At 33.0% G+C, this 15,568-nt stretch overlaps 1 protein-coding gene across 1 annotated transcript in view; it reads left to right on the top strand.

Moving 5' to 3' along the window:
- LOC123711446 (all trans-polyprenyl-diphosphate synthase PDSS1) overlaps positions 1 to 5,552 on the top strand; it is a 32,843-nt gene extending 27,291 nt beyond the window's left edge. Inside the window, exons 5-8 of the mRNA XM_045664044.1 lie at positions 1,189 to 1,278; positions 2,236 to 2,367; positions 3,453 to 3,647; positions 3,810 to 5,552. Coding sequence (XP_045520000.1) covers positions 1,189 to 1,278; positions 2,236 to 2,367; positions 3,453 to 3,647; positions 3,810 to 4,031 — 639 coding nt within the window. The 3' untranslated portion in view covers positions 4,032 to 5,552. The remainder of the gene's footprint in view (positions 1 to 1,188; positions 1,279 to 2,235; positions 2,368 to 3,452; positions 3,648 to 3,809) is intronic.
- The last annotated feature ends 10,016 nt before the right edge of the window (positions 5,553 to 15,568 follow it).

Here is a 15,568-nt window from a genome sequence, read left to right as displayed (position 1 = left end):
TTTCACACATTTCGAAGAAAGTCTCCATTCGGTTTCAATCGAGCAATATAATTTCATTTATTATAATTAGGTTTCTAAATACGAATTTACTTAATGAAGTAATTATTAATACAATTTTTGAATGGGTGTTAAGACTCATTCTCACCACTTTCTAAGTTTCTAAAAAAATTGCGTCGCGTTGTTATAATTACGTCAATATTAAAATTAATATGAACATGCCCGCGATTTTATCTGTTTCAAGGGCCATAAATTCGTCAATATAAGTTCAATGTACGTAATTTGTTATCTGTATTGAATTAAAGTGGTTTTAATATAATATTCTTATTATAAGTTCAATGGAAAGGTATGGTCTTAGGACAAGTTCAAGCAGTTTTTGTAGCAATTTTTAATACTAACTCCCGAAGCAATAATTGTTTCGTCAATAATGTAACCTAGGTAACCTAGGCTATACATCAAATGCGCTAATAACTAAGCCACGGAGCCGATTTAAGACTAATGTTTATATTAATTTGAGAAACTACAGCTATTGCAAACACTTTTTATTATAAGAACTAATGTATTTTTTATTACAATTTCTACAAATAAGAGTGCAACTTTACATGAACTACCATCTAGCCTATACAATCATCATGGCTAATAGGTATTATTATGTTGACTTAATTTTCTACAATACTAATAAATAAATAATAGTGATTTATGTGTCTTTTTACTTTCTATTTTTAATGTATCATCTTTTTAGTTTAGTTTGGTTTTTTTTGTTGTTCCTGTTTAGTTTTTGTCTTAATAACTGTGTATAACATGTATTTTTGCACTACTTGCATATCTTATGTAATTTAATACATTTTTATTTATTTTTTCTTTACTCACAGTGGTTGCCTGGAAGAGATCGCTCGAAAGCGATAAGGCCGCCAGTTGCCCTCATTTTGATTTAATTATGTTCATGTTTTTTCTGTAATGTAACGAAGTGTTAATAAATACAATAAATAATTAAGGTAAGGTTTATTAACAGTCTTAGTGTTCTATAATGTTTTGACACTATGTTCATATGTGCGAGATACCGCTCTTGCACTCATATTCATTACATTATTTTTAGTACCTCAAAAGCTTTAGTTTTCTTTTAGGTGCTTCCTGTTGTAGTTAGACTGCCTCACCATTCACGTTATTTATAAATGATATATCTTTTTCCAGGTTGCAATGGCTGGCGACTTCATCCTCGCTGTGGCATCGATGATGATAGCTCGTCTGCGCAGTGATGAAGTTACGTTGGTGCTCAGCCAGGTACTACATATATAATAAAACAGTATATATAGATAGTCGTTTGTCTGTGATAGCCATAGATTCTAGAAACACTATTAAACAATAAGAATCCGTCTTGCATTACGCAACTATCGGAAAATTAAACGTGGCAAAACAGTATTGAGAACATCTTGTTTGTCTTCTTTGTGATTTAATATGTGTGATTATCAGTATGTACTTATGCTAAAATTTGCATTAATTTCACCATAGAGATTTTCGTAAGTAGCTAGTGTTCACGGGCTTCAATAATAAAAGACACAAATAAAGTTTCGCAGTTGAAATATAAAAAAAATCCTTGTAAATGTTTAATGTTACGATGAAATCACGAGCTTTAGCTAGTTCTGATAATTTTTGAGTTATGGATCTTCTATGCAAATGAGTCTTCACACTCGACTGACTATTTGGAATGGTGGAAAATAAACATTTGTACTTATATCATTTTAGGAAGCGTGTTATTACACTTTATTTAAAATACTAGTGTAACACGCGATTTTGCATGAAACAATACATAGTTTTTATTTATATCTAATTTATATATTTTAACAGCGAGTTATCACGCACGGTGCAGTTTAAAGTCTTTAACTGGAGCCTACTCAGGGATAATGTAGCACTAAAAATTTAAATAATGGTATGGTTTAATACCTACAGCTAAGTTTTATAATCATACCTCTAGGCAGAATAAGAAATTCCACCTGTATAACCTCGACGTTCGTCGTTCCAGAACAGAGCGTTTTATACGATCTAGGGTCTTTTAAGAAAAGAGCGGACCATTTTCTAATAGGCAATGAGCGCATTCGCGAACCCTCTGGCTTTGAGAGTGTAATAAATAAACACCGTTCCACACACTTTTTGTATTTTTTTGAGATCAACAGATTTCACAAAACGTTGTTGTACTAGTTGTATCCGCTAGATATGTTGAATATGTGTTACTTATTTCAGGTGGTGACTGACTTAGTTCAAGGTGAATTCATGCAGCTCGGCAGCAAAGAGACAGAAAACGAGAGATTCTCACACTACCTTACCAAGAATTACAGGAAAACGGCGTCTCTCATCGCCAACTCGGTCAAAGCGGTAAGTTATGCTCATTGTAAAAAATATTGTTTTTTATGGTTTCGATATTTTCTTTACGTAATAAAATTGTGTCAGACCTCATACATTCACGAATATTGCCTTAAATAAAAAAAAATAGACATAGACATAAAATTTATTACTAACAGAACACACACACACAGAAACACATAAGATAACAATTTTCAGAAAATAAAAATAAATAAAAAAATATTAATAATAGAGAGATAACAATTTTTTTAAAGAAAAAGGTTTAATTGTGTAATGCGTGTGTAGTGTTTGTAATTGGCCCTGGCTCAGCATTATGCTGAGGAGCAGAGTTGTTCCACAGCGCTGGTCTTTCTGCCAGAGACCACAGCAGCGCCTTTTACGCCTCAGTCGCAAAAAACAAATAAGAATATAATACTCAGTATAAACAAATAAAAAATGATTCCGTCTAACTACGGTCTTTTCACTAAAGTACTTTTTTGTGTCTCTCACATTGCGTTTACGCTGTGATGACAAATGACAGCTGCGTACTTTAGATAAAACTGTGCAATTAATTGTATTTTTATGAAAAACAGTAAGAATATTCTCTAGGCCGATACGGTGTATCCCTATTGAGTTTTTGATTTTCAACTGTATAGCTAGACTATATAACTATTATTGTATAATATTTGTGATAAGAGCCCTCTAGTGGCGCGTTTAGATTGTATTGGCTTAAGCGTTTAGTTTGGTAATAAGAAATCGTGTCTGTGGATATTCTACACGTAGTTCTTTCTATGAATAAAGGGGCTATTGAATGCGCTCTTAGATTTGACAGCTCGTAGCAAATCTTGGCGTCATACAAAGTCCTAACGGGTGGCCACATTTTACCTTAAAAACTGTCCCATGCTAATGTTTGTGCGGAAAGACAAACGTGGCGGGATATGAGGTACATAATTGCCTTTTGATATATTGATTAAGTATAGTTTCGCAGTAATCTTGATACTGTATGAAATTAAATATTAAAAATTCCAAAGTATATAATTTTCGTGAACAAATGACATGAGTCTTATGGTCTGTTAGTGGGTTACGACGGGCTTGAAACAGCAAAATATTAATCGCAGGTTGCGCTGCTGAGCGGCGCGAACGAAAGCACATGCGAGCTTGCGTTCCAATATGGACGCAATGTCGGTCTCTCTTTTCAACTGGTTGATGATTTACTGGACTTCGTGTCTTCAGCGCAAGCGATGGGAAAGCCCACTGCTACTGACCTTAAACTTGGCTTAGCCACAGCGCCGGTGCTTTTCGCGTGTGAAAAGGTTTGTTTATTTTTATTTCTTAGAAAATCTGTCGTTTTAAATCTCTAAATATGTACTTTTGAGAGCTAAAACCTGACCCTAACTTTTCCTTTTATATATTCAAAATAATTTACTTAGAGGTTTCTGTTTTAAATTTCATTGTAACGTTATTTCCTTCCACAGTATCCCGAACTGAATCCAATGATAATGAGGCGGTTCCAAGAGGCCGGAGACGTTGAGAAAGCGTTCGAACTGGTCCACAAATCGCGTGGCCTCGAACAGACCCGATTCCTCGCCCGCAAACACGGCTTAGAGGCCGCACGTCTAGCCTCGGAACTCGCGGACTCGCCCTACCAAAAAGGCCTAGTTGTTACCACCGACCTCGTGCTTAATAGGATCAAATAGTGGGACTTAAAGATAAGTGTAGTATAGGGAACTTGGTGAAGATGCCCGAGGAACATTTGCGGTACAAATGTACCGAACCCTAAGCCGGCAATTTAAGAGTTAGCTTCTGTTTCATGGAAAAGTGATGATTTTTTTTTTTTACTATAAGCTATAAGCTTTATTGTGTTATGAAATGTAGTTTAGAAATAGGGGTTTATTTAAAGGATTGTCACCGTTATATGAATGCCGAAAAAACTTTTACCGTTGTTATTACGATATTGTAAGGTATTTTCAAATATTGATTTCAATCTGCATTATTCCTCGGGCAACTTTACAGAACCGTAGAATTATGTTATTTAGAAAGGCATCCACAGTTCTCTTGAAGACGGAACTTAAAGACCTGATAAGATCGATTCGATTTAAGATCAGTTTTTAATTGCGACACGTTTGTTGACTTGGTCTGAAGTCTATCACTGACATCGCTAGACTCCTTTACCTTTGTTCATTGACATTTTACCTTTTTAGTTAAAGGTTCGAATGAAAAGAATTCTGGATACCTTTTTTGTGAAGGTGACGAGAAATTATTGATAATAGATTATATTCGAGAATGTGTGATTGATGATTGAATGTGTACCAATATATCGAGTGTGTGACAGTATATGATTATTTCGATTTGCGCCATCTAGTGTCGAATTCACGTTTCAAACCACAGATTATACAAAGTTTTATTAGATTGCTTTCGAAAATATAGACTATCCTTTCTGTGACCTGATTTATATTAAGTTCTCTCTTGTTATCGCTAAGGCGTATTCATAAAGGTTAATTGTTGTGTATAACACTGTCCCGAGCCTACAATTGAGGGTTGTTTGTCGCCAAATATCGGTATAATCATTGTATGATGCTCAACTTTTCTTATCATTTGCGAAATAGGCTATTTTAGTTAACTTTGATGTATATAGATATATTTAGTACTCTTTATGACGTGCAATGACATTTGAACTCTTACTGTATCACAAAATTGTTTTCTAGGTGTTTTCTGTATACTGGGAATGATTGGAGTTACCCATTCGTATATTCAGAACCGATTACCTCAATTTCTTCATATACACGTAAATAAGAGGCGTATATGTATTACTTTTAGTATTACTGTTATATTTTTGCACAATTAAGAGTTTTAGTACAGTTAAAATTGTTAGTATTGTAAATAATGTATGAAATAACGTTGGTAAATGTGCACGTAGCACAAACTATACTTAACAAAAATACATATAGTCATAATGTTATATGTTTGGAGCTCGACGACCGATTGTCATCGCATATTTTATCGCTTTAATTTATACGCCCATATGATATTTCTTATTGTAGCGATATTGTATGTAATCGCTGAGGTCGTTGTGTCATGGGGTGTTGTATACATATATAAAGGGAGACGATGATTTTTATTTATATTATGTATGTAGTCATGTATGTAGCTCATATTGTTTGTAAATACTTGATGTGTAAAGTGCTAAATCATGAATAATTTTATAAATAATAGTTACAGTCACATTGTTTTATTTATAATAAATATGGTTCATTTATGACTATATTTTACTTAATTTAACCCTTACTTCCTGTTTAGCTTATATCTGATACGAGTGACTTCTCAAATTCGACAATAATAAGTTAATTTACCAAGTAACCTAATTAAGTCTAAAAAGAAACAAATCAATGGCGCAATAACCTTGGCTAAATAGGTGTGGGCCTCAGATTTCTGTATCTGTTTATTGATCATTTGTCAATTTAATAGGCAAATAGGTGATCAACCTCTTGTGCCTGACACACGCCGTCGACTTTTTGGATATAAGGCCGGTTTCCTCATAATTTTTTCAATCGCTGTTCGAGCACATAGACAGTCACAGTTGGTACACAGCCCGGGACCCACGAATTCAGTAGTCGCTGAACTGAAAGAAACGTAACATTGTATGAACAACAAGGCAGGCCAAATGAATGATTTCGACGTTTAAGTGAGTAATCGTTCCTCACCTTTAGCCACTGATTATTATGCTTATAGTATATATAAGGTTACAAAACTATAGTCCCAGTAGTTACTATTATTGTTAATAAACAGGGTTTAGGCACAACAATTATTGTTATGTGTTGCCAAAAGTAAAAGACTAAAGACCTTGAAAAGTGACAAAGTTCGTCCAAATTGCATTGGATCTTTTAATGCATATTGTTTAGATAATGAAAAGGATGTCTTCATATAATCCAACTTTGTAAATACATATATTGTTTATTCCGAAAGAAAAGACACTATGTGCCGATGCAGGCTAAAATTAACAAAAATCAATTTAATTATGTAATTAGACGTCACGCCTTTACTTCGTAAGGAGCGAATGTACTTGGCGGCAGCTGAATCTCCGCCACTTTCGCTGTACTATAGAAAAAAGTTATTGTTAGAAATAGCAAGTTCGTCAATTCAGGTGGTTTTTCAAGTACTGTACAAAGCAGCATTAGCCTAACTGTAGCCTAAAGGTAACGCGTGCGAGTCACACTAGCTATATACCCATGCTATATTAAAAGGCCGGCAACGCACTTGCGAGCCTCGTGGCAATGAAAGTGTCCATGGGCGCCGGTACCACTTAACATTAGATGAGCCTCCTAACCCTTTGCTCCCTGTTGCTTAAAAAATAACTGAATCATTACTTTCTATAAATATAAATATACAGGATATGGACTTCATACATTTATCGCAGTACGAAGTATTCATTTGCAAGTTCTAGTACATTGAGTACAATGTATCGTGCTTGCGGATATTGATCGCCTCGTGACAGGTACAGCCCGGTCGGTGCTTCCGAAAAATTACTTCCAATATATAAAAAACCTTCAGTCAGACAATGTTCTTTATAGGTCATGTGTTCACATCATTCTAATTCAGTTTCGCATTGTTTTACTGTAAATACGAAAGTAAGCAATATTAAAATTGGCATTTATAGAAGCCCTTAATGGACTGTATTGATAAATGTATTAAATCTATCAAATAACTGTTATAAATGTAAATAACTAAATATATCTATCAAAATATCCTTTTAAAATGTCTAAATAGTTTTTGTGTTTTAAAAACGCCTGCATTCGTTGGTAATTAATTAATAATTTATTTGATTTTAAGAGATTGTGTAGACTGATATATGGCTTCGTCAAATATTTTTTTTAGTTTACATTATTAATAACGCTCGAAAAATTGTTACCATTTGTATATTAAATACGGGATTATTCATGAAAGAAATCATATATACATTAAATATTGTTCCGTTCGAAGATTTTGCAAGTCTCAATTCTTACATGCAATGCGTAGGTTCATAACATATTGTTTATATTCAGGGTTATTTGGATATTATTTCACCGATAGATTGAAATTCAGTTATTTATACAATTCATAAAGTAAGGACATATAGCATTTTGAGTCTCCCTTCATGAAAATGTTGAATGTTTTCTGTTATTAAAATGAATATAGTTAATTGAACATGATTCTATTTACCAATTCTTAAAAGGCAGGCAACGCAGTCCCGATCGCGGCATAATGAGTGTCGATGGGCGGCGGTATCACTTAACATCAGGTGAGCTTCCTGTCCATTTGCCCCTGTTCTCGGTAGGTAGTTTATCTTAGAACATGTACCTACCGATGTTTATCATACAAAACAAGAAGCCCCTTGTCCTGGCCTCAGATTTCTGAATCTGTTTCGAAATCATTTATTTTTCTTAATAGATAAGAAAAAAATCATCCTTCTTTGCCGTATTCATACAGTCGATTTTTCAGTCAAAGACAGGTTACTTCACGATGTTTTTCTTCACCGCAGGAGCGAGTGTAAAATCCGCAATTATTTTGTGATTTCAATTATTATTAACACTAGTTAAAATAAATAGAAACATTTGAATGAAAAATAACAATGGAAACATTTCCTTAAGCGTGCAACTTTGAATTTATTCAAACGTAAGGTCATTTCAGAAGCAAAGTTGGCAGTTGTAAACGGTTAGCTACAGACTACATTCGTTTTATTGAAATCAAACTCAATATTAGTTTACGTACGTAATAAAATTTTGTACTATAAATGTTCAATGTCCCATATCAACGCTTAAGAAGGTATGTAATATTCAAATTTTGCGATTTTTTTTTAACTTGTTTCGAGTAAATTTCGTAGAATATTGTATGTGTATTGTGTAAGGCGGCTTAGTGGTCCTTCGTCTGGTTCAGTGCGGCTACGAGAATTTCAGAGACGACGTGCTGAACAAACTCGGCTAGAAGGAGAACGTCTAGCTCGTGAGCGACGACAGCAGCTTGAACGTGAAAAGTACGAAAGTCAGAAACAGGTTAGTTTAAATCGTTAATAATATACAGACAAAACAGATGCAGTGTTTAAGTCAGTCAGTTAGAAATACCACTGGAGCTCTTGCAGCATATATGTAAATTTATATCTGTGGTACAATGAAATAAAGAAGAGTAACAAAAGTTCTAGTTTTATCGGACAGTATTTGAAGAAGTGACCAGATATTAAATAAATTAAAAAGACAATACACACACTGAAGTAGTGTATGTTTATACATTATTGTGTATACGCTATAATGAAAGGAGACAGGACATGTTATACTATATATATATATTCTATATATCCGAAAATATATATAAAAATATATATTCTATATAGAAAAAAACCGATCTGTTCTAGATTGCCTAGTTTATACTTTTTGTTGACACTTGACAATTAGTTTTGTTACTTTAGTATTAGTTGTTTACTGTGAGCGATGAAATATAATGTGCTAAAATAATATGACTTAACAGCTCTTTGTTCCACTCCATACTTAACAACTACAGTAGGTATTCATAATTTTATTGCTTATTGCATAAGTGACAGTAAACAGAAAACAACATAAAGTTACAACCACGAATTGTGTATTTTCCTATGACGGCGGAGAAAGTTAGCACGTCCATAAAAAGGAAATAAATATTTTCATTAATAGTAAAAGTCTGTACAAAAATATTACAAATATTTTCGAATAATAAAAACTGATGACCTATGTTTCTAACCATTTTCATACAAATTCGTTAGGCGTTAGTGGGTCACGCCTGTCGCCCTTGTCTCACGCCCCTGGACGTGTATTTGGCGGGAAAACATGACAGGTCGATTTCTCATTTTAAAAAATGTCATCATTTGATTTTTAATAAAATTAAGTCGTTCTAAAATTTTGTTCGAATATAGGCAAGAGAAGAACTGGCTTCATACGAGCCATGGGGTCGAGCTGGTGGAGGCGCCCCCAATGTTCAGGGAGTTCGCTTTTCCGATATTCGCGCCGAAGGTATATACCCAGACGATGAACTAAAGGTAAAAAAGACCTTTTTATAATTTACAACCTCATTATTTCTTGTTAGGTTTTCATGGTACATGTTTTAGATTAAATGTAAAGTCTCATTCTTATTTTCCTACGCCTACAAAATATTTTGGCGCAAATAAGACCAGCCATTGAATGGTCTCAAGGACTAGCAATGAAATAAATATAATGATAGCAAAGACCTTTTTTGTAAAATATCATGCTACAAAAACATTCGGATATTTCTTAAACTATTAAATATTAAAAATATTGTAAGCTATTTTTGATGACATTAATTGTATGATTTACTCAAAAGGTTTTTTTTTCTTTAAATATTTCATACCAGCACAGCTGGATATTTGCTTTTTCTAATAATAATAATCGTTTATTTTCCAAGATAGTGGTACAGTGGTTAGATCGATCAATTACAAATATTCGCACTATCAGCCATAGGCATACAAATAGGCATGAAAATGTCATATCAATGTCTTATTAAGACATTAATAAAATAATGTCAAGGTTAAATTATTTGCAATCAGTATCAAATCTATGGTTTAGAATATTTTGGAAAAAATATCATCACTTTGTATCATTCTAACGGTTAAAGTTTAATATAACTGTTGATTTAAGTATACACATGAGTGACAAATAACAATAATTCTTAAATCGACAAAAAACAACAAGTGCGGCAACATAACAGTGACAAAACTTTTGGAAATTTATCAAGTGAAAGGTGTGGTTGTTTATTCAAAAACTAGAGATTTTGTATCTAAAGCTAAGTATGGCTTTATACAAACTCCCTCAAATCGTATTGGGTTTTGACATTCGAGAGTCAAGCCTCGTCTCTGAATTTTAAGCTTATTAGTATCAATTTAGTCGATTACAAAACTCTCGAAAACATCGGTCGCAACTAACTTGCAAACTTTAGTATATAAAAAATAGATATATACTTCATACGTATTATTTATTATCTTGTAAGCTATTCATAATTAATCATAATCCCCATAGCGACATTGAGCTTTAGGCAGTCACGTATTGTAAGAGACAAAGAATGCAATATGCTATAAAAGGTAAAGGGTCATGTGATGTAAGCTTGATTAAATTGTGCTAATAACCCAGGTATAAGTATGGAAGCGTGTGTTGTTTTAAATTTATTATGTTGCAGATTCATTTTCGACACACAACTTGATTTCTTATTTCGTAATCGTGTCGCAGAATTTTTGATGTTACGTTAATGACACTGCTCATCTAGAATTTATTAATTCGATATTTCACGACCATTTTTTATTTCGAAATCATGTGATGTGAATGGAAAATATTGCAGTGTTTTTATTAATTTTATCAAAAGATTTTAAATATCAAAGCTTTTATTTCCAAATACAAATTATACAGTATTTACAATATTCTTAAACTTAAATAATGATTATTATTATTAAAAAATGGTCCCTGTGTGTTTTTATATTACAAAATCTTTGTAATATAAAAAAAGAAATTAAAAATCAAGTAGATTTTATTACATTTGATCATAATGATTTCATTTTGTACGTGTACTTATGTAACTTGTGAGCCGAGCCCACAAATGTGTAGTTTTACCGCCCCCATGGCAGTTGGTTAATTCACCATCGCTTGGTTAATTAAATGATACCGAAGGTCCTGGTTTCCGATTCCGGAAACAGTAAATATTGATTTGATGTACAGAAAAATAATCTATAAAAAGTTCCATTACCGTCAGTCCTGTTATAGGCCGCGCCATAGTCGTGCATTATTAAAACAGATAAACATCGTTTTTAAACTTGTCTCTACTAAGCTGTTGTTATTAACACTCTTAGAATTCACATGAAGCTGATAATTCCAGGGTATTTCTTTGCACGAGTCATGCCAACGGTGGTCATCACCACAAAGACGGCAGCGTCGTGGACACTTACGTCTTCGCGAGGACCCTCAACTTTGCTACGCTGAAATCCTAAGACGATCAGTAGAAAATGACATCAGATACAGACAAACCTCGGAACAACAGCAAGCCTATAAACAAATCCTAGGTCGCTTTCTATTACGACTTACTATACAAATTATATACCCACCTGGCTAGATGTCATTTAACTAACACACATTCCAAGATGGCTATCGACTAGAGATTCGGAATCCTGTTGGCATTAGATAGCTTTTTTATACTTTGTTATGCCTATAACGGTCCATTATAATTTTGGAAAGCGTAATTCTGTAGATTTTTCATAAGCGTACATAGCAGAAGAGTACTCTCTGGTTCGTGTATTAAAAGATGCCAATACAAATATATATTCGACGAACTTCATGTACTTCAAATACTTAGCCATAAAATAATGATTCAAGGATATCAACCCTTATTTAAAGCGTCATCTAAACCAAATATCATTATTATTACTACACTCATTTCCGTACTTATACTATAAATATTAAAAAATATGCTTTCCAAATCATAATTACTACCGTAAAATGAATCATTATCGAAGTGCTTTATGAACCCAGAGTTGTATTTTGACTCTGCGTTCATAAAGCACTAAGTACATTCTTTAAATAAAAATTATATTTCTAACTCAGTAATAATTTTATAACGTAAATTGTTAACAGTATATGCGATACCCTAGGCCTAGGACAAAGTCCAAGAAGTTAGTGTCACAATTACTTTGGTAGAAACACGTCTATGATATATTTATATTTTAAGTTATCTGTGGTAGCGCATGCTCAGTGATAAACGGCATGGGCAATTTGGCGCCATTTATGTTCAATTTGAAGGAAATGTATTTTGATGCTTTTAACATTTTGTTTTACATTTTACAGATGAATTAGTTAATGAAAGACAAAAAGTTATTAAAGATGAGATCAGAAATAATTTGGAATATGAACGGAAAATGGTAAAAACTTAAACAGAAATTTCCATTTAATTATATAAACACTTCTTATGATTGTTTCGTTTTAGCACTCTATGGAAGGTCCTTGGGGCAAGCCAGGTCCAGGTGGCACGATTTGGAGGAATCCACGTAATATTGGATTAAACTTTTCAAAGTCCATGGTATGTATAACTTCTTTCTATATACTTATTTAGGCGAGTTTCATACATTTAAGAGATATGGTTTATTATTATTTATCTTGCTATATTATTACGAGTTGATTGTCAATGCAGTAACAGTCGAAGTTATCTAATATATACTTTTATTTGACTAAAAGTTCATTAATTATTATTTTATTTGTACTTATACTTACACTACATAGTAATACTAAGAATATAATTATCTTGTAAAATAACAGTATGGATCATATAAGATTATGAGTTTTAATAAACACTTGTTAACCAGTACTCACAAAATTTCATTTGCATACTCTATGAAACGTAAAAAAACAATCAGTTTTACATACAATAGTCTAAGAGTATTTTAATGTCCAATATTTTTTTCCAACTATGAATTTACGTTATCATAAATTACAGGGCTGGACAGATAATGAAATATTCAACGACATAAAAGGAGACCATAGACGCCTAAAAAGATCTTCACTTACTTTGCCAAACGTAAAGAGAGCTGATAATTACAAAAAACTGATATCTAAAGAGCAAAGTGACAAGTTGCCAAATATCAATCTGTCAAATCGTTCTCAAGAGGAACGAATTGAGCGGGAAAAGGAGCTAATACAATGCTATGGTAAAAAGAAAAAGAAATTCGTGAAAAGAATGCCAAACGGCGATCGGTTACGGAGAGCTGATGATAAAAATGAGAAGTTGACACCTGAAGAAACAATTTTGCGTTTGACTGGTGGCATAGAATTAGTGCCGCTTTTGGCGCGACGAAGACGTGTGGGCGCCCGAACTCTGCCCTCTAGTGACGTCACGCGACCTCCGGAGGAGAAATGCCAGTGAGTTTTACTTTAGTACTGCGGATGTTGCCTTGCCAATTATATTTATCTTAGCATTTTAACTCTTATTAACTCAACTAAAATATATATATGATTATGCATTTGATTTATTAACATTTTTATACGTAAAATAGAATTTTAAATATGAAAATATTGCATATAACAATAATCGGTCTCATTAGATAACCAAAATCTATTAAACACACCGAAGACAAATTATTTACAATCATGCTACGTCAGTGTCGATTTGACGAAACTGAGACCATTCTGTGTCACGTGACTGACGTATAAAATCATTATTTTAAATAATGGAGTATTGACTAATTGTATTGATATTTATTTCCACACACAAATATTCAGTATTGTTTCGATAATGTTATGTCTATGTCTGTGTATTTACATTATTCTTACATAGCAATAATAATAATTGATAAATACAAAATTTAAATAAATTTTAAAAGTTCGGTCCCGTGGCCAGTGTACCTTAATTGCTGGCAGCATTTCCTCACTGTATTGCTATAGTTATTCGTTCAGCGAGCTCTAGCACAAGGCGCCTACTTAAATATTTTATTTTGGATTATTTTATTAATTAATGATTATTTACCATTTATTTCACTGCATAACGCTCTTTTACACTTTTTTGTATTACTCCCAAATAGCCCTTTGAAAGTGTTATTTATCCTTGTCTTTAAAATAATTTCTTACTTTTAAGTAATTATTAAAACCTGGACCGCTACTGCCATGATGTAACCGCTTTCGTCAACATAGTCCTATTCTCAGATATGAAATTATGCAACAATTTTAGAAATTAATAGCTTATAAAGACATAAGTTTTCGTTAATTAAAATTCAGTATACAAACACCATGTAACATTTGACATTAAAGCGAGTTATAGCTAGAGGCTTTATTTGTAAATATGATGCATTTGTATACAGCATTGGCCCATTTAATTTATCAATATTATGCTATTTTTTTGGCCGTCTGTTCGACGATTATGCACCGACGTTTCTATGCATTTCTACGGTGGAGGAATTGTGAAGAAAACAGAATATCTCTAACCCAAGCTGATCACCTATTTGTCTATAAAATAAATGTAATCGAGAATGCCATTTGAAGCCATTTTATACCCATATTTAATTGTAGCACTACTAGATTTTTTTTACATTATTATATATAAATAAATAAAATATATCCTACAGTGGTAATGTTGAATCAAAATCGTATTTTCTATACTTTAAATAATGTGTTTTTTTTATTTAGCCAGGCGTTTGTCTGCCTCCCGTTTGAGTGTAAGTGTTATTTACACTTCTAACGTAAATCGCGCCCGACAATTAAATTCAAGTTTCCTTAGTAGGCTATAATTAAACCTATTTATGTATAATAATTAAAAAGTAGAGAAAGGAATACGTAATAGTTTATTTTGCTTAAAGAGATTCATCACATTTTTTTAGACTAGGGCCCATTCCATCTCGGCCGCATTAAAATGTCACTTATAAAAATACCTAGTGCCTTGTCAAATGCGCAAATTTTTTTTTAACAGTAATAAACAAAAGAGTGGCGCTACAATCTTTTAGGTCTGGCCCTTAGATTCAGTATCTGTTTCGTGATTTATTTTTTCTTAGGTGATCAACGTTCTGTACGTAATGTATGCCGAGTTTTTGGGTACAAGCGATACTGGTTTCCTTACGATGTTTTCCTTCACCGTAAAAAGTCTTAAAGGCGCATATAGAAAGTCCATTGGTGCACAGCCGGGAATTGAATGAAACGGCGAAACTGAAAGCTGAAATTATATTTAAAACACAGATGGCGTGAAATATCAACGGATGATTATTTGAGGCAATTAAAGCAACAAATGCGAGTGAAGTCTTTACAGAATGAAGTAAGTTACTTACAATAACACTTACAATATTTTAGGTCGTAACATATGAAATTGGCGTTTTGTATAGGAGGAACAAAAAGTAGATTTTTTAAAATAGAATATATTTAATTAATAATGTTATGTACCATTGCTATTTGTGTGCTTTTGCCTTCTTATAGGTCTTATAGTCTTATAGTAGCCTTTACTAAAAAAAATCAGGCAGCAATCAATAAAAATTTTGAAAGCGATTTTGACGGCCCCATCAAAGTTAAATTTTTACCTTACCATGAAGTTATCCAAATTTAGAAAATAATGGAAATCTGTTAGTGCAAGGTCATGGGACTATGGTGGATGTCTTAGACAATTAAAGCTTCTCTAATTTGGTAGCAGTCTGTTGTGTAGTGCGTGGTCTAGCGTTGTCGTGAAGCAGCAGTGGCCCAGAGCTATTGACCAGCCTTGGTTGTTTAGT

Source organism: Pieris brassicae, chromosome 6, assembly GCF_905147105.1.
Source record: "Pieris brassicae chromosome 6, ilPieBrab1.1, whole genome shotgun sequence".
In the NCBI taxonomy this organism is placed as follows: domain Eukaryota; kingdom Metazoa; phylum Arthropoda; class Insecta; order Lepidoptera; family Pieridae; genus Pieris; species Pieris brassicae.
The sequence above is the reverse complement of the archived record's forward strand: the minus strand, read 5'-3'. Positions and strand labels throughout refer to the sequence as shown.